The sequence below is a fragment of the Ursus maritimus genome, unplaced genomic scaffold (assembly GCF_017311325.1).
Source record: "Ursus maritimus isolate PB19 unplaced genomic scaffold, ASM1731132v1 scaffold_1, whole genome shotgun sequence".
NCBI lineage: Eukaryota > Metazoa > Chordata > Mammalia > Carnivora > Ursidae > Ursus > Ursus maritimus.
The window spans coordinates 13,088,097-13,108,822 of NW_024423343.1; the positions used below are offsets into that span (position 1 = coordinate 13,088,097).

General features: G+C 37.4%; 1 protein-coding gene across 1 annotated transcript in view; it reads right to left on the reverse strand.

Moving 5' to 3' along the window:
• The window catches only part of NYAP2 (neuronal tyrosine-phosphorylated phosphoinositide-3-kinase adaptor 2), a 238,560-nt gene extending 218,413 nt beyond the window's left edge, over window positions 1–20,147 (reverse strand). The window contains exon 1 of the mRNA XM_040639802.1: window positions 19,871–20,147. Within this exon, the coding sequence (XP_040495736.1) occupies window positions 19,871–20,091 (221 nt within the window). The 5' untranslated portion in view covers window positions 20,092–20,147. The remainder of the gene's footprint in view (window positions 1–19,870) is intronic.
• Between the last annotated feature and the right edge of the window lie 579 nt (window positions 20,148–20,726).

Genomic DNA, 20,726 nt, shown 5'->3' on the forward strand with positions numbered 1-20,726 from the left:
CCAATTCTACCACTCATCATGTGATCTTGGCAAATTTCTTAGTCTCTGAGACTCAGCCTCCTCATCTATAAAATGGAGCAAATGATAGGATCTAACTAATGGGAATATAATCTGGATTAAGTGGACATAGCATGTAAAAAATACAGAGGATCTGGTATGAGATAAGCACTAAATCAATGTCAGTAGCTATTGCCACCTCTTTAAAATTATTTACATCTTTATTGCTTACATTTGGCACATTCTTGAAAACCAGCTATTCTAGAATTTCAAAAACTCTCTCAAAGTTCTACTAAAGTTTTAGTTTGCATCTGGATCAATAATCCAGCTAGGGAACTCCACAGAGAGTACAGTTCTAATTTCCATTTCTTGATGCTTTCAAATCACATGTTTGGGGAGGGCAGAATACCAGTAAAATTCCCTTCAGAAGAATTGGCCTGGAGGGTGACAATCAGGTCAACAAAAACCAATGGACAGAATAGCAGGATTTGGAAAGCTATGGCCCCCGGGCCAAATCTGGCCCTCTATCTATTTTTGTAAATAAAGTTTTATTGGGGGTGTTTGGGTGGCTCAGTCGGTTGAGCATCCTACTCCTGGTTTCAGCTCAGGTCATGATCTTATGGGTTGTGAGATTGAGCCCCACGTCAGGCCCCGCACTCAGCGGGGAGACTACTTGAGATTCTCTCCCTCTGCCCTTCCCCCCGACTCATGCACTCTCTCTCTCAAATAAACAAATAAATCTTAAAAAAAAAAATAAGGTTTTATTGGAACACTGTAATGCTTATGGTTTAAGTATTTTCAAGTTGCTTTAATAGTTACAATAGCAAAGTTGAGTAGTTGCCACCGTGAGTTTATGGCCCACACAACCACTACCTAAAAATGTAGATTAAAGGGTACCTGAGTGGGAAAGTACAGGTAAAGGGAGGAGGTTCTTAAGAAGAAACAGAGCTGCCAAATTATGTTCAGAACTCCAACTTATTACTTTTCCAAGCTCCATCTTGATACCTATATTGAGAAGGAATCAATCTAACACTGAAGAGAAAGGAATAGGCAACTATGGATGGGACAAAAATGAAGATTTTAAATTATAAATGGTTATGAACTTCATTCTCTTCTTCACTTCCCAAGGAAGAAGAATGTTACATCCCGGCCCATCTGGGATTAATCCCAACTCTTGTGCAGAGTTCAGGTACTGCACAAAGACTGAAGGAGGAGAAATCAACCTCTCTTGCTTCCCTGCCAGATCCCCCAAATCCTGAGAGTTAGTTGATCTATGCAATTAGGAGTTTAAAGTCAGAGAAGAGAGTGGAGAGAGGAGAACCTGAGTTGCATGGTATGGGGCCTATTAGTGGTTTATAGGTGAAAAAGAGAGTCATTGGTTTCCCTGAATGAAACAACCCTTTGGCTATACCGTGAGATAGTCCAGCGAAGGTCTAGATCACTTTACAAATACTCCAAGCTGTTAGATTCTCATTTGTTTGAATGCCATTCTGTGCCAGGGTATGGCCATTTTTGGCTCACTTTTAATTTTACATATGGAAATCATTATAGAAGATGCATTAAAGGTTAGAATAGAATTATAGAGTGCTTTAGAGCAAATAAGAGGAAACAACCAACGTCTTGTGAAGACAAAAGAAGGTTTCAGAGAGATGATGCTTGAGCTTGGTCTTGAAACAATCATAAAGACCCACCCAAGACAACAGGTCATGAATGGTGTGAAATATACAAGCATGAGCAGAGGCAGAACTTGAAGGGGAACCACATGTCCTCTACACTAGGAGACTAGTGGCCCCTCTAGAAATACTGACATTCCATTTAACCCTCACTACCATCTGGCAAGGTGGGCATGACGATCGTGATTTTCATGGATGAGAACACTAAGATACTTTGAGGATAAATAAATTTGACTAAAACTTCACAGTTTGATGGAGTGCCATTATTTGTAGCCCGTTAGTATTGTATAAAAAATGATCCATTTGTTAGCAGTTTCCTAGGTGTTAATACTGAATGGTGATTATCTGGGCAACACTAAATATGCAGGCAGTCTGGATATTCCTTAACATTTATCTGCCTTTTGCGGAGTTTTGCGGAAAGAATCTTAAGGATGAGAGGCAATCTTTCTGTTTCAAGATCTTTAGCAGGTTTTTAAACTTTTTAATCCCAGGATTCCACATTTTATTGCCTAGCTGTTTTCTGTCTAAAATCTAAACTAAATGATATCATTTAGGTCAGTTATACCAGGAAACTAGTCTTGCTTCTCTTTCTAAATTCCACAATAATTAGCTATATGACTCCAGGATACCCACTTTCCTGCTGGATGACACTACATATTAATCTAAATCTGAGAAAAATTGTAAAAAAGGGGTTTGTTACCAGCTTATTCTCACATTCATTTCACATCTCTTTGTCACTTGGGTATCCCCTTAAAAGGACAGTGCTCACCAACGTTTTATTGAGAATGGATGTAATAAATCATTCAAAGTAAGGCAAAACTGACTATTACTAGTATGACTATGCTAACATGTTCTCTCTTCATTTACCTTATAAGGAGTGAGCCAACATGGAAACCAAAAGAATAATTTTATAATTTCGAGATTTATGATACTGGTTATATCAAAGGAGGTATTTTCGCAGGGTAAGGGTTAAATTAGCAACTCCTCAAATGACATTATATTATTAACGTCCTATTAATTCATGAGTAAGGTCTCATAATATCAATCAATCATTCAATAAATCATTCAAATATACTTATTGAGCATCTATTGTTCTGAGGGCTAAGATGCAGTACCAAGCAAAGCAAAACCCTTGCCCTTGTGTTGTGTATATTTTAGAATAAAAGTTAACACTCAGTGCTTACTGTGAGTTCGTTTTTAAGTCCTCCACATGCCTGATGTCATAGGTTTCTTTCATAACATCCTAAGCTATAGATAATCACCACACCTTTATCCCAGAGAGAACGGCAGCCCAGAGAGTTTGTGTAATTTGTCCATGATCACACAGCGAGAAGAAGTTAAGGACAAAATATGTCCTGGAAGGAAGCCTGACACTGTAGATTACACTGTTAACTGCTACACTAAACAATGGGTTCAGATGAAAATACTAAATAGGTAGAAAAAAAGAAAATGAAAAGAAAAACCCCAAGAGATAAGTATAATACGGAACTAATTTTCCAGAAGACATTACAATTTTCTTTTGATTTTAATTATCAAGAATTTATTCTTGACAAACTACCTCTCTTTTTCTTTATCTGTTATGTTTCCCATTGTAATGAATATAAACTTGAGTTTGTATTTCAATGTTCTTCTCGCCATCTCTCTCCCTCCCTCCCTCTCTCTCTCACACACACACAGATAATTCCACTTTCTCTTAATCTAGGCATCAACTGAAAATTAGACATTTATAAAGCATGTATATTGACTTAGTCCAATTTTATTATCAAAAATTGCCTTCATGAAGGTGTCTGCTAAAATAGATTGTAACACAACTCCTACTAGTTGTATAAAATCTAAAAAGGAAGAAAGAAAGAAAGAAAGAAAGAAAGAAAGAAAGAAAGAAAGAAAGAAAGAAAGAAAGAAAGAGAAAAAGAAAAAAACCTAAAACCCAAACACTTAGTTCCACTCAGATTATTCTCTACGTAACAGGTAGTTTCCATCCTACCACAGGGCAGAAGATGCAGATTCTTAAATGTATCAGAAAGAACTCTTTTTAACAGAAATTTGACAATAGAAACGCTCTTTAATTTAATTTAATTTTCCCCTTCATTTTAAGTTTGCCATTCCAACTGTGTGTCAAGAATTTAATTGCAGCATGAAATTAACCAGTTATAAAATACTGCACTTGTGCCCTTGCCTTCTAAAGCAGAATGCACCAAATAATTTGCTTAATGGCCTCTAACATGAGACCTCAATTTAATAACCAAAGTGCCCTTACTTGTTGGATAAATTCCTGATGAGAAATGCTCTGCGTGTAATCCATCGAAGCATCGGTAGATGAAGCACACACCTTCACATGCACACATATTCGCAGACAAGAAAACAACTAAAATAAAAGTAAAAATGCTGATATGCCAAACTGACTAGTTTGAAATAAACCGTTTGGCAGACATGCGTTGGTAGGAGTGCACCTGCTCCTTCCTTCTCTGGCTGTGTTATGGTTGTGCTTCATTGACTCCATAGTGGGAGGGAACGTGGCCACTACATTGACATGAACTTGCCAGGCGCCTCATATGTTTCTGTCTCCTTTTTATGAAAGTTTTCTCCCTGAAAAAATCGATTTCTGTTGTTGAAGTTGTCAAAAGTGTGGTTTCTAGAGAAGCAATATTACTGTAGCAATTAAGTGCCAGTTTAGACATGCAGCTTTTCGTGTACTGGAAATAGCTTCCAATTGTTTTTGGCTTACTTTATTAAAAACTGGAGGACTCTTTCAATGATGACTCCTAAGCATTTTGCAAACTCACTTATAGTTTGAGAGACTAAAGAAGAAGGAAACAAAGTCTGGCATTTCAGGGACCTGGCTAAAATTTTCCTGACCTCTAAGCTTCCTTTTCATTTTTGTCCTTACTTTATATCTAATTTATTTCTATATAATGCTTTGGTTTTAGGAAGGCCCAGTCCTGACTTGACCACATTTAAATATATGCAGTATAAATATCATCAGTGCATTGGTAGTCAATGTAATTATTTATATTTACCTGCCTAAACTATGAAAGTCAAACCTGAGGGCTATAGAATTCCCTCAAATTATAATTTTCTCTTTTTTGCCTCATTTTATATTTATTCTATGTTTCTAATAAAATACCAGGCAAGCATAACTCTAGGTCTCAAAGGTCATTACTCAAAAATTTTAAAACTTCTTATTCTAATTTATAAGCCATGTACAACAGAAGACTCTTCCTACAGCCTATATGAGTGTGGGTTGGGTTATTTATGTAGTTATTTGCTTTCCCCAGAAATTATAATTAGGGTTTGAATAATACAAATTGAGGCTGAGAACATTTAGGGAAAGTGTACAAATGGGATGTTTGATTAATCTGAAGTACTTATTCTTGAGAAGAAAAAAAATTTGATGAAAACTTTAATTAATTCATTGTCTCCCTATCATTTTTAATACAAAGTAACATTTCCTTAGTCCATTTCTTCAGTCTATCCTAATGAATTTGAAAGGGCGAAGGAAACTGTCTTTTTCTCCAAAGTTCAGACATGAATGCAAACAAAAATGGAACAAAATGTTGATTTTGAGATATAAAAGTTCTGATCTTAAATGCATGAATTTGACTGCTCAAGGTGTTGAAAGTAGCAGGTGAATTTACTCCATACTATTTCTTGTATGACTACATTGCAGAACACATTGCATCCTTATCAGGAACTAACAGGGATGCCTGGGTGGCTCAGTTGGTTAAGTATCCCACTCTTGACTTCGGCTCCGGTCATGATCTCAGGGTTGTGAGATCAAGCCCTGGCTCTCGCCTTCAGTGGACATGGAAACTGCTTAAGATTCTCTTTTTCTCTCTACACTCCACCCTCCCAGGCATGCTTTCGAAAGCAACTAACAAATCCTGCTAGTTGGCACATGGAAATAGTTTTATTGCATCAGGTAGATCGTCTTGAACCCGTTCATTAAAATGGAGTTTCACCTGTTACTGACGTCATACAACATGCATACATTATGAAAGCACATCATTAAAACATAAACATGCATACATTTGTCTAGGAGAAAATCAGGCCATGATATGAGGGGCTTTTCCAGTCCTCCACATGTTCACTGAGGCCATTTCGGTTTTTTCCCCAGCTTACCTTCCAAGAGCTCACACATGCCATCAAACCTGAACTGAGTTTCTCATTCAACTCTGGGGTGACAGAGGTCATTCTGTTTTCATGTTAACTAAATCACAGTCTGCCTCAAACCAAGATTGCCAATTGTGTTAAATTAAAGATAGAGGTTCTTTGCTGAAGGCAACTTACACGGGGGACTGTGGAAGCTGACTTCCTTTTAGAATTCTAAGTCACATTGAAATGGAAAGGCTTGGGCAGATAGGGTCACACCATTAACGACAAATCCACAAGCAGCATTCCTCCTTAAAACCCAATACCATCCTAATCTTTCATTCCTCCACTTTAATGCAATCATACAACAGCACAGGCTTAGGATTTCCACCTCGTTTCAAAATGCTCCCTTCCATGCACGGTATCTCCTTGGAGACTTTTAATCTCGTAAGAAGTGGTAGAATGCTTTCCTTTTCACTATAGGTTCAAAAGCAGGTGCTTTTATTTTCAGGCTGTATACGAAGTCAATGGACTTCTTCAGAATAATTATTGTGTCGACTCAAATCAAAGAACCTCACAAGGACTTATTATATTGTGCCTTTAAAAAATCTCTGTTGATAACAATGAAGGCTTCTGATAGCAAACCATGTGGAAGGATATTAGTCATGGTAGCTATCATTAAATAGAATTCTTCATGGGTGGAACCCAGACTAAGATGCTGTAATTAAAATATTCATGGAGGTATTTAGTTACTCCATTTTCCCTTCCCTTTTATCCTCCTTGTCTTGTGCCTGTTTTCCCATGATGGAGATCTCTGTGCTACAGTAATGCCCTCATATGACTTTGCAGACCCTGTATTGACTATCCTTTTCCGGCTGTATTTTTAGTTGACACTTTTGGCAATGGGGTTTAGTTGGATTATTCCCTGCAGGTTTATTTTTGGTAAATGGGTTCGCAGTGTAGTTGTCTATTGCTTATCTCTCTGGTTATCTGTTCTTTTTTGCTGTAGGTGGTGGTGTTCATTCAAACAGACATCATTCTTCTCCTTCACCTGTTCAGTCTAGTCTAATCCTGTGAAAAAAATTCGTCGTGAGTCAGGAGAAATTCAGCATGGCATGTATTATTGGTATTGTGATTTGAGTGGCAGCCGACCAACACTTAGGGAACAATTTATCTACCTGAATTGGACTAGACATCACTAATGCACATGGCAGATTGATTGTACAGCTTTAGTGGACGTATTCTTTATTAATGAGATTCAGCATGATTTGCTAAAAAGGCTTTTACTGGGCAGTCATTTTCTGCCCCTCCCCCACCTCTCTTTATTCCACTTAATCTGTTGAACCATGTACCATGTTTTGAAACTGTGTTTCTCCTCTCTGCTTTTATTTGAAATACCCAGGCTTCTTAAAGAATTGTGCACAAACTGAACAAGGTACACACACATACACATATGCAAACCAGATTAGAGTTGAAATGTATTATAAAGCATAGGAACTAAGGAAATAAATTGAAATCCTAAGAAGTTGCTAAGAAGAAATAAAAAGAAAATTGTACCGAAAAAAAAAAAAAAAAGAATCTGAGAATAAAACTTGATATTTCAAAAAACTGATTTCTAGAAATGAATGCATCTGCACTAACGGGGGTGTTAAAGCACATGGAATTTCTTCCTAAATAAGATATGATATTTGTATTGATCTGCTGAGGGTTGGGAGCTGCTGAGGTTTTGGGGTTCAAACGGCTCAATAAAAATTCAGAGAAAAGTCCCAAGCAACTCATCTTTCTTAAACCTTTGTTTCATTATCCACAAGCTAGTAAGCAGAAGAGAATAAATTACATTAATTGCAATGAGTTTTTCCTAAAACACTTTAGAGGCAAACTAAGGGTAAATTATTTCAGATTCTAATCTCCCCATGATCAACCTTTCCCTGCTATATAATTTCATACCTGGTACGGAAGGAGGATAAAAAAGGAAGCCATCCCCTTTCTCCTGAGAGAAGACTTTATAGGTACCCTGATCACTATAAGGATATCTCCCCATGACTTTTTTTTAAAAAATTTCTCCATTACTGTTTTTTTTTTGTTAACCACAAAATGACATCTCTTTCCAAAATAAAATAAAATACCAGCTGCTGGAAAAACATTTCCTTAAAAAATTATCTATAAAATAACTTGTTTGACAAGTCATTTTCAGTCCTGTTTGTCATTTCTCCCCAAAACAAATACTACTTCAGCTGTGTATTAGAACAGGCATTTTAAAAATTCTATGTGACAATGTAACAACAAGCACCCCAGGGGTCAAGAATCACTGTAGGAAAATTCTTAAAGGCTCAAGTTTCTCCATGCAATCCTGGTTCTTTTCAAAAAGAGCTGGAGAGATCGGAGTTACAATTACTGCATCAACTAGCAAGAAAGAAGAGCTCTTTCTCCGTGCATAGGGCAGTTAAGTGCTATTGTTGGGCTAACCTTCCCCAGAATCCTCAAACCAGTAAGAAGCTGAAACCTTTTAGCAACATTTACATGCAGTGTTGAAAGTAACATTGCTCTCCAGAGGAGAAATCAAATCGCAGAGCATTTTTCTTAAACAACAACAAAAAGAACAACAACAACAAAATTTAGAATGTAGCTCTTGTTGACATCAAGTAGTTGTCATTTTATCTTCATGATTCATTATTTCTTTTTCCGTTTACCTTTAACCTAAAAGTTATGTCAGCTTCATAGAAAGTATGCATTTCCATGGGAAGAGTAAAAATGTAGCTCCTTCGTCAAAAGGAAAAACTTTGAGGGTAGTTCTCTGAAAATATCTGGAAATTCATTAGTGAATTACATTTAAAAAATAACATGCTATACCAGTTTATTTACTATGCCCTAGGGAAATCCATTGTCAGCACACCAAGTGAGTTTCATGCAATTTGATTTACAAATGTTTCAAAATCTAGTATGCACAGGGGACAGTTTCTCTGCTCTTAGAAACCAATTTAATAATTAAAACTAAAATTACCAGTTATTGCAACCTTTTTAATCTATTTGTATGCCAAAATCCTTTCGACCCTCACATAACTTTAACAATTGCAGGAGAATGAACAAAAATATGTGCACATCAAGAAGATGAAACAGAATGATGAAGTAGGAAATTCACATTTGGGGGCCCTGGTACACTTGTCATTTGCAAATGCTCAAAGCTAACAAGCTTGTTTCTTTCCCTGTGTTGGTTTCTACCCTAAACGGAGGTAGAACCTCTTTGAACATGATGCCATATGTCATTATTAATACAACCACATTATGTGATGAAGATAAAGGTGATAATGATGACAGTAAAAGCAGTAATAGTAATAATAATACTAATTCTAACAATAATAGCAGTTAATTCTAAGCAGCAACTAAGCAGGAGTGTTGGCTCCTCCACTAGTCGCTTCATGTGTATTGTATCTTTTTGTCTCTGAACAATGCAAGGAAGTGAATACTGTTATTTCTAATTACCAAATGAATAAACTTAACCTTAAGAATTAAGGGACTTTTTCATGGGTCTCACTAAAGCTGGGAAAGAAAATTACTCATCCCACCTTTGTCTGTGTCCTAGGGTTTTGCCACTACTTGGTTATGTTCCCCTATACCCCACCCTCCAACACACACACAGTGTTACTCCAAATTGTCTTTTTACAATGGGATAATCATCTACTGGTTTATTGTCATACCCAGGAACAGAACAAGTGCGTAATGTGCATCAATTAACAAACTAATTATCTATGTCTCCGTCATTGTAAAAAGGTCGTAAGTAGATATTACCAATGCTAATCACTGAATCAACCCATCCTCGGAGCATTTTTTTCTCTTCAAAATGATCACGTACTCGGCAGGTCTACACCTACCTGCCTTTTATCTCGCTTCTTAGATTATAGGACCAGGGCTGTTATCTCCGCCCTAAACTGGAAAGTGTCTGGGAGTGTGGATCACGAACTCCACTAACTCCACACAATGGAGAGATCTCCAGGCAATTGCTCCCTCGCTGTGGTTAATCTACAATGCTTGGTCTCCTCTGAATAAACACTTTAAAAAAAAAAAAAGAAAGAAAATCTGCCCTCAAACTTAAATGTTTGTGTGTATAACTTCCAGAGTTTTATAAAAGTATTTCAAACTTCTATAAAATTATGCAATCTCTCACCTACAAATTATCAAAAAGGAAACATTAATTCTTACAAATATCAACAAATCATTAGAAGCCTAATAAACACATCAAACTTAGTACGTCCAAAATCTTTCTTACCAAAACCCTTTGTCTGCTCTCCTTCTATCCTAGTTAATGGGAATGGCATGTTTTTGCCTCGATTTCAACCCCACGTGGAATTTGTCACCAAATCGTCAACTCTACCTTCACAGCGTATCTGGAATTCCGCCACATCTCCCGCTGCCCGTGGACTCTGGTCCACACCAACGTCTTGCCTCCTCATACTTGTTTTTATAGTCTCCCAACTGATGCTCCGGCCTCTGCCCTCACCTCTCCACATAGCCGCCGGCACGACTCTCCCTTTAATTATGGAAGCCGGAGAGGGCATTCTTCCTCTCGAAACACTGTGATTTCTCATCTCACCTCATTTGAGTGAAAGCCAGAGCTCTGACAGTAACCTCCACGTCCCGTCGAGACCCAACCCTGTTCCTTCGGACCTCACTGGCCGGTTCTTGTCACACTCACCTCCGGTCTGTTCCTCCAACGTGCCAGAAAGGCTCCCACCTAGGACATCTTCTCTGGATGGTTCCTCATTCTGGAGCACAGCTTTTTCCCTCAAATGTGACATGCTCTGTGAGCCTTTCCCTGACCAGTCTGTGTAAAATTGCCTTCTCCCCAGACCCCTGACCTCCAATGCTCTGATTTACTCTTCTTCGTAGAACTCATCACATTTTAACTTACTCTATACTTTACTCGCTTATTGTCTGTCTCCCCCATTCCACCGCCACGAGATTGTAAATCCCACAAAGGCGAACATTTTTACTACTTTGCTGCTTTATCCCAAGCACCTAGAACAATGCCTGCCGTGAAATAGATGTTCAATAAATGCGTACGGAAAAATTTCGAATGGAAACAAAATAGCTCAGCAACACACATAAACATCAGCCTAATAGGAAATTAAGACATCTCAGCAATGCTCTTCATTGCTGAACAACCTCATTTCTTATTCAACCATCACGTTATGCTGCGTGGTATACTTAGCCTCAAATCAAAGACTAAAATGCAATTTACTAATTAAAATAATGGATTTTAAATGCTGGTCTTTTTATTTTTAAAGCATCTTCCTTGTATATCTTATTGAAAGTGCTTTTCTTAAAAAAAAAAAAAAGGTTTGCTTTTTTTTTTTCCCTCAGCTTCCTGGCAGGATGGTTATATTCATATTCTAGAATGGACATGAATATTTTGTCACGTATTTCCAAATATGAGTGTCATTGAGAAAAACTTTTAACTAGAGACATGTGTTTGGGGCAAAGATCCATTTTGGGAGGGGGTCTTGATTTTCCTTCTATCGATTCATGATTAAAATTAATTTCAAGGTAACCTATAAATTTATAATGAAGATGTGTTTTTCAGGCTGAATCAAAGTTGGACAGAGCCTTGGAGCTATTTCATTAGTATGCTCGGTCTCTCGCAGTTTCATTTGCTACATTAGACATGTTCTCTAAGCCATATTGCATTTTTAGTAGCTAAAAAATCCTCCGACTCATAGCCTTGCTCTATAATAATTCCTTTCCCTTCTCTGGGTTTTTGAACATCTTACAAAGACCATGTTTAGTTAAAGATTGAGACTATCATCCGAGAGCCAGAAAAGTATAAAAAACAGCCCTGGGCTGAAAGCTATTGCCTAATTAATCTATAACCATCCCTAAATATTTAACAGTACTTCTAAAAGAAAGATTACCTGAGATTTTCCAAAGGGTGTCTTTTCATTCAGGTGGCCATAGGATTCAAAGTTTGGAAGGTCTACTCTTTGCTGCAGTTTCCTCAGCATTAGAAGAGCTTAATCCTCATGCTGACTGACTGGCCCATATGGGGTTATGTTCTGAAAGCCCCTCCTCTTGCCAACATCTGTCTATTTATTTCAGATATGGAACAGATACTGAGATTCTTAAAATCTAAAGTCAGGGCTAGGTCCAGAATCTAATTCAAGTTGAAACAACCACAAGTATAAATAGCTCCCAAGAAGCTAGGTGAGGAGGAAAAGGAGACTTATCTTAAATGAGCCATAAAGGGGTCTTCCTTCTGTGGCTTCTAATCCGTCTCGGCAGGTGACTGAATGAAAAACTTAAAATCGTCTTCATTACAAATATAAATGCAGCCTAAATTGTAAATAGATGAATGCTACTAACGTTTGTATTAATCATATTAGGACTGTGGTGACCCTTCCCGAAAATGGCAGGCCAGAAGGACAGACACCACCTTGATTTGCAAAGTGAACAGGCACAAGGGCCAGAATGGACCAATGTGGTGTCCTTAGGCTAAGTGGGGAAAGTTAATGGTAATGACCATAAGTGGTATCCCTGGATATATGCTCATTAATATTAGCTTTCCCCACCAGCACTGAAAAAAAAAAAAAAAAACCAACGTGGAACACTTTCAATAAATCAATTTATTTAGGATCCGCCTTGTAGATTTGGCTTCTGGCTCAATAAAGAGCAGCCAGTGAGAGACGGACAAGGTGAATTATTGAATTCTGTCTTCTAACTGTATGATTCTATGAATAAAAATCTCCCATACATTTGGTGTTTAACCAAAATTACTCCAATATCTGGATATCTTGTTTATCTTTGAAAAAAAATCTGGATGCATAATTTTAACGTAAAAACAAGCAAAACAGCTTGAGGTCCTCTGGAATGATTAATACAAAAGTGATTGGAATTAATCACAAACGCAAGAGAAAGCCGAAATTAGAGAGGGTTATTAAGATACTGTCTGCTGTTTAATCTCACCCCCTTATCAACACATTAACCTTGTTTTCTCTGCCTGAGCACTGAGTCCTACAGCAAAATTAGGTCAGAAACTCACATCAGATCAGATCAGCTGATTCAGTCCAGCAAGACCCTGACATGCTGCAGATTTGAATTTCATTCTAGATAGGATTATGGCTGAGGGCTTTTTGAGTTTGTTTCCTAGGCTCTAAGCACAGGAGCTTTCGCTAATTGTAGAGTATTTCTGTACTAGCTGTGGAGTATTTCTAAATATTTTAAGACTAGCTGTAAATTATTTTTAAAAGTTGACACAGTTATGTTTCTGAACCCTGGTTCATTTAACTGTCCTCAATTCACCTGAACAATGGTGCTTCAGCAACTGTTTTGATATACAAAGACGGTATTTCATTTTTCTACATGTCTCCAATTAAAACAAACCCAATGAGATTATCTATTCATGACCAAAGTAGGTATTCATACAGCACCTGAATAGATAGATCACTCATGAAAATAGAGCCAGCAAATGCTCTCTCTTTCCAGGTAGTCTTGCCACAAATCATGAGTATGATTTCAGAAGCCATAACTATCTAGAGAGGATTTATGTAACTGTTAACATTTCTCTAATAAGAGTTCTCTGTGTAATTATGTCTTGGCTAAACATTTTAAATATTAAAGAATTCGAAACCCTGGTATTAGAACCATTTGCTTTTTAGGTAGCAATGTTTTAGAAAAAGAAAAGCAAATACTTTCTTTATTTTTATTTTTTTCCCCTCCATGGTCTAAAGTATATTTAGTGGTCCTTTGTTTCTCTTTGACTAACAGAAATACTGAAACCTTCAAATATAAATAGCTCCCAAGTACACATACTAATATGCAATTGCATGTATTTTTTTAAAGGAGCTGTAAGTAATCTAATTCCATTTCTGACTGTCACTTTTAAAGAGGAAATATAACCTCATATAGATCCCTTGAGGGCATCCACAGGGAACAGAGATGTTCCTAATCAGCCTAAGTAGTCCTTTGTGACAGAACCACTTTGCTCTAGCGGAGAGCTGTCTTCCAGACATGCAATGTTTGGGAGAATTTCACTAATGTAACATTTGTTTCATTAGGGGGAAAAAAATCCAACCCGGTTGGATAATAGAAAACATACTTGGAAAAACATGTACTGGAAACATATTTTCTTGTTGCTTTTTATTGAAGGGATGTTGCCTATATTGTTTTCAAAATTCTGTGGCTAATAGTAAAAGGAGACAGTGTCGGGACAAGTTCCAGAATCCAGAGAGAAAAATTCACTTGAAAGGAAGCCTCAAACCCCAATGGGGTCTTGGTATACCAGATGCTCTTTTGATCACCACTCCTCCTCAGTGAATCCTAAAGGAGGCTTTACCTATACATAGTGAACTTCCAACACTGGCCTTATGTTCACAGGTGCACACAGGCACTGCCTTTAGAACTTGGCTGTGGCCAGATTCTGTTCTCTTTGGTCAGTTGCCTCCTTCTTAATGTCTGGTCCTATGCTGTATTAGTGGTTCAACATTCCCGTCATCCCTGTTCCTTAGACATCACTTTTCACCCCCACACATGGCAAACTAGGGTTTTGTAACCCACCTCAAGTAAGCACACTTGTTGGAAGCTATAGGTTTTGAGCATTTGTTTTCTTACAGGCTTTTTAAAAAAAGTAAATCTCATTTAACAGTGCCTGCACAAAACCATTAGGATTTAAAATAGCAGAAACGATGAGCTACTGAAATAATTTTTTCATTCTCCATTAACTTTTCTCCTTTCGGTCTTTCTCTCCCATTCTTTCTAATCAAATGTTATTTGGGGCTGTTAAAAAAAAAAAAAAAAGCACTAAGGGATCACTTTTTTTATTTATTTAGAATTTTACCACAACAAGCCTTTTCAGTAAAATCCCATTTGAGAAATGGAAGTGAAGATACCAGAAAGTTAGGAGTGACAGGGGGCTCAAGTTAGTTTAAAAATAAGGAATTGGACTCAGAAAGCCTAAAATGACTTACAACACTGAGAAAGTGATGAGGATCTTCTTTTTCTGAGAGCTCAGTGTTTTAAGCCTCCCAGCTTCAGCACAAAAGGCATTTCGGCACATATGTGATCCAGAAGGTCAATCATATGAAATCCTATTTCCATTTTTTAAGCAATCCTTGGCAGTCTGCACATTTCTGAAATTGCAACTGGCATATTTCACAGAGAATTATCATCAATGCCTTTTCAAGGTCAAACATGCCCCATCTTTAGATTTTCAGCATTTATATCCCATATATTAAATCATGGCATATATTTAAGAAGGCATTCAGCAGACATGTTAAAGAATTTTAATTGTTTAAGCTATGTTCATTAGTGTCATGTAGATTTTATTTACAATAGGACATAAATTACATGTTAAAAATATTAAAATATGTGTTAAATTTAGATGTGAGTGTTCTGCTTCTGTTGCCAGCCCTGAAACCCCAAAATGCTTGCATGACCAGAATCTTGCTAGGGGATTTTCAAAAATATTCAAAATATATTTTTTAGTAAGAAAATTGAAGTAATTCCAAAAATGTACTATGAGAAGGAAATAAAAGATCATTATGTTTTCAATTGTCAGAATCCCAAAATACCAGTCACCATACAAACAAAATAAAGTTGAATTTGGATATTACAGTGGACACTGAGAGGAGATAACAAGATATCCGCAGCCAGCCCTGGCACAGAGTCATGAGAGATCTTTGGGCCCCTCCTCCTGTCTTATCATCGCATTTTTGGCCCTTTGAGACATTTCTGTCTCAAACCCTGCCCCCTGAACAATATCCAGAGACCTCTATGTCCTCAGGTACATGGGCCATGTTTTTGGAAAAGAAAGACATCTAGACGTCTCAATAATTTAGGAGGTTTTGCTAGTATTTTGTCCTTTCCAAAGATATTTATTTACACTTTAAATTAGGATTCCAGAAAAATATTTGGAGGAGTGGGCATGGGAAAGAATGTGTAGAGTCACCAATAGAGAGACACATACCGCATCTTCAAATCCTATCACATGAACAGCTAAGGAAGCAGTAACACAATGGTGTTTGGGTTGTGATGAACCAGGTTCAGGACCTCGTCTGCAGGGTTAATCATTCATTCATGCTCATTCAGCCATCCATACACTGGACCATCTTTTCTCCTACGATGGCTGAGCAGTCTATGCTTTTTCCTAAGACGTCTTAGATCCCAACCCTTCCTGCCTACTCAAGTCCATAATCACAGTGATTTTTCCTTTTTGCTCCTAAGCCATTAACATTTCCCTTTCTATTGTAATCATTCATATCAACATTTTCAATAAGCTAGTTTTCTCTCTTCTTAAAGGAAAAAAATATAGAAAAACAAAGTACCAAACACCCCACTTTCCACTACAGCTACTCTCCATATTTTTCAATTTCTTTAGCCTCAAAGCCCTCAAAATAGTTCTCTATATTTTGCTTCATTTCCTTTCTTCCCACTCTCTCATGAATACAGTCTCACTGGGTTTTGTCTCTAGCCCTTCACCAAAACTGTTCTTGTCAATAACACCAATGTGGTAAGAGGCGTCAATTCTCAGGTTTCAATATAGCTGATCCATCCGTAACACCAATCTTCTTTAATCACTTTTCTCACTTCACTCTGAGACATCACCTTCCTTCATGGTTTTCCCCCTCTCTCATGGCTATTCTTCCTGGACTCTTCTGTTCCTATCATGTAAGCAGTCTGGTGCCCCAGGGAACCATCAAGGGTGCTTCTCCCAAACCTCTCTAATTGTAGATTCTAAATATATTCAACTAGCCTCATGCCTTGAAATCTACAGATTATGATGACCCTCATTTTTTTTTTAAAGATTTTATTTATTTATTTGACAGAGCAAGAGACAGCCAGTGAGAGAGGGAACACAAGCAGGGGGAGTGGGAGAGGAAGAAGCAGGCTTCCAGCAGAGGAGCCTGACGTGGGGCTCAATCCCAGAACGCCGGGATCATGCCCTGAGCCGAAGGCAGACGCTTAACGACTGAGCCACCCAGGCGACACTGACCCTCATATTTGTATCTCTAGCTTTGATCTTTTTTTTTTTAATGATTTTTTATTATATTATGTTAGTCACCATACAGTACATCCCCGGTTTCCGATGTAAGGCTTGATGATTCATTAGTTGTGTATAACACCCAGTGCAGGGGGTGGAGGAATGGGATAGACCGGTGATGGGTAGTAAGGAGGGCACGTATTGCATCTAGCTTTGATCTTACCATAAATCCCGGATCCAACTCTCTATCCAGCATCCTCCACTTGGATATCCAAAAGTGCTCACAAAATTCAGATACCAAAGCTGAGCTTTTATTCCTTTAACAGTTAACTTAAACCTCTTCTCTTCTAGTCTTTGCCATTTCATTAAATGAAAACATCATTCTTCTGGTGTTTCAGGCAAATGACAAAACACACACACACACGCACACATGCACACAAAACAACAACAAAACAAAGTTGAAAGTCATCTTCATTTTTTTTCTCCTACTCAACTCCTACATCTCATCAATTAGAAAATTTTGATGGTGCCCATAATTTGATCATTTTATGCCACCTTTACTATTACCACCCTAGTCCAAGCCACCATCACCTCTCGCCTGAATTACTGCAAAAGCTTTCTCTCTGGACTTCTTGTATTTAGCCATGCCCATCTATCTATTCAACACAGAAGCAAGAGTAACCCTGGTAAATTGTTCAGTAAAAGCAGGTCGCACTTTTGCTCAAAAATCTTCAGTGAATTTTATTTTCTCCTTCAGAATAAAACACAAAAGCTTATAAAGTTCTGCATTATCTGGTGGTCTTCTACCAGTCTAGACTTACATCCCCCCAATTCTTGCCTTGGTCACTGTGTGACACCTTGTCCTCTCCCTGGAACACATCGAACTTGCTATTCCCTCTGCCCAGAATTCTCTTCCTGCCAATAGCCACACACCCCACATTTTTGGCAGCACTTTTCCAATGTCTCGAACATCATTTAAGGGGCCTTGCCTGAGCTCTGTTTTTATCTCCTTTACCAAACTTGGCTTTACCACCTGTTATATATATTTATATATTATCATGTTTAGTGTTGTCTCCTCTTCACTCTTCCCTCAGAATGCAGCTTCCTTGTATCAGAAACTTTGTTCTGTTCGTTGCTGTCTCATCAAGGTCTTGAACATTGCTTGGCACTTAGCAAAAATTTAAGATGTATTCTCCAATCAATTAATACATTTAACAGCAAATGTTTATTGAACAATAGATCTGCTTTAGATCCTGTTGGAGGAACCATATAGAAAAATAGGATCACTCTTCTCATGAAACTTACACTGTAGTTTGGACATCAGCAGCCATGGTGCATATCGCAAGCACTGTTTGCCAGTGGCCTTGAATCATCTTGACCTCAGGTGTTAGGTGCCCTATTTCTCTCACCCGGATCAGTGTCATTCCTTATGACCAGGATTAAGTCTCTCTGCCTGATCCTTTTTTCAGGGTGGAGTCAGAATTCAATTTGGAGATAAGCCCACTGTCTTAATATCTTTAGATAGAACCCTTCTGAAGACTGTTGATGAAACACAGAAGTTATCAGTACAGTGATAAGCACTCTTTAGTTCTCTGTAAAATCTAATGAAACTTCTGCAAATAATTCTATATTTAAGGTTAAAGAAAAGAATGAATGATTGAGTTTTAATCCCAAGATCAGGAAAACTTTCACTTTAGAGATGAAGCTGTTTGGAAGACAGGTGGGTTATCCTTTTTTTGTTATGGATTTTAGAAAACTCATTCCCATAAAAACAAAATGCTCACATACACACAGAAATCCATCAGAATTAATTCCCAGGGGGAAAAATTGTCCTGAAGAAAGGACATTTAGTGTGCCCTAGAAGGGAATCTGTGATACCAACTAAAATTGGAGCAGAAAGAAAAAATTACATAGTCCCCAACAACATATTGACTTAAATATATGTAATTGTGACAACATTTATCAAGTATATAATTTCGCAAACATTTTTATACCTGGTAATGCATGGATTTCCATTTTAATGGTCCAAAATAAAAAGATTACACTCTTTCAAAATAATCCTCTGTAACATTTCTTTTCTTGGTTTCCAATTCTCTGTCTTTCCCAAACCTCTCAAATAAAGTTATTTACCATGAAACAATTAAAGTAGTACATCCTTTTCTAGTTTCATTTAAGAATAAATAATTCATCTTAAAATAATAATTTCCTTAATATCATAATGTTCCCAGAGAGTAAGCAAAGTACTAATGTCAGATTAGATGAAAAATCTACCATCAAAATAGCTTAACTAATATTATTCAGTATCCAGTTAATTGATATGGATTAATTTTCTAAATTCTGAATCTTTGCACTTAGTAAATAGACCTTATTGAAGAAACAAGACTTTGTATAACACAATATGCCTCTACCTGTACCCCTATTGTGCACACACACATACACACACATACACACGCCGGAAATACTATGACATTGAAAATCAAAGATGTATTTCCTTCTTTGGGTTTCAGTGCCCTGGGAAATGTAGTCTCAATTTGGAAGCTGTAATCTGGCACTTATTTGCTTGTAGCTGTAAGCGTTGTGGTATAAAAGTCATTTCATTTCAACAAACCTGGGGCACTTGGTACCAGACAAGATATGTAATAGTCATAAACCTCTGCACAGAGAGCACACGGTGAGGGTTCCCCTTGCCTTCAGAGGCTCATATAATTCTAATTATCGATGAGTGTTTTTATATTCTAGGAAGAAGATGAACTATTACAAAGTAAGAACTATAAACAAAGACCATTAAATAAGGTGGGGTTTTTCTCAAACATTGACTATGAAAGTGTTTATGTGTTCCCTTGGGCTTTTATCAAGAGGTTGTTTGGTATGAGATTTTATTAAAGAAAACTGAATTCTTTCCCACTCCCGGCTGTACTTCCATATGCACAGCACAACAGTAAATAACTTTCGTTAGCTAAGTTGAGAGTCCTGTGAGTCGGATGAATTGTGTTTCTGTTACAGTTGAGGTGCCCATTTCACTTTGTCTCATCAAGCCTAGCTGGGGTAAACACCCTCCCTGACCGGGCGACAACATCACAACCTTTGCAGAACTCACCGATTTCCTTGTGTACGCAAGACTCAGAATACTTATATTTATACTTACCGTTTTATTGCTTCTTCTTGTCTTCGGCGTTTTTCATTCTTCTCCTTCAAGTAGGCCAGGTTGGTTTCATTTCTCAAGCGGTCATTCTCTCGAGCAATGTCTGATGCATTCTGAATAACCAAGCCATCGTAGGCCTTCATCCCCATATCCTCAATATATTGGAGAAATGTGTCCAAAGGGTCTTCCTCAGGATTAGAACTCATCATCTTGGAGGGTATCATGTAAAAAGGAACACTTCCTGTAGGATGAGAACACGTTTTACCTTTATCAAGGTGAAGACAAGAAACAAGGTGCTGTTTATTCACCCTAATATCTCATCAGCCCAAAGCTCCAATGATTATGGTAGAATCTATGTGGAGAAAATGTCTCATTAGAAACCACAGAACATCAAGAGTATTTGAAGTAAATATTAAATGAATGTTGCCCAAGTAGAAAACACTCCCTCAAACCAACAAAATTAGCACATCAAAAGCCAAATCTCCCGCACTGTGAGCATACAAATACAGGATGCCAACATCAATGTTTGGTTGATGCATTTAGCGTCATGATTTCGTTCCTAAAACTGTGTTCTTATATCAATAAGATATATCAGATCCAAGCTTCATTTATTTTAATTGCCATAAAGACTTCTTTGCTCAATTTGAAATAAAATGATATAATTATTTGGAATGAACTTTCTTATTGTGTATGTTTTCCTTATAATTTTAAATTAAGATCTACAAACCTAAATCATTTGTGCAAAATATAAGCAGTAATCAAGGGAATACACATTTCTAATATAATTTGTTTTGGAAATAATCCCTTTTGACCCAACATTATTTTCCAAAATGTGCTCCATTATGTCTTCCTACTATGA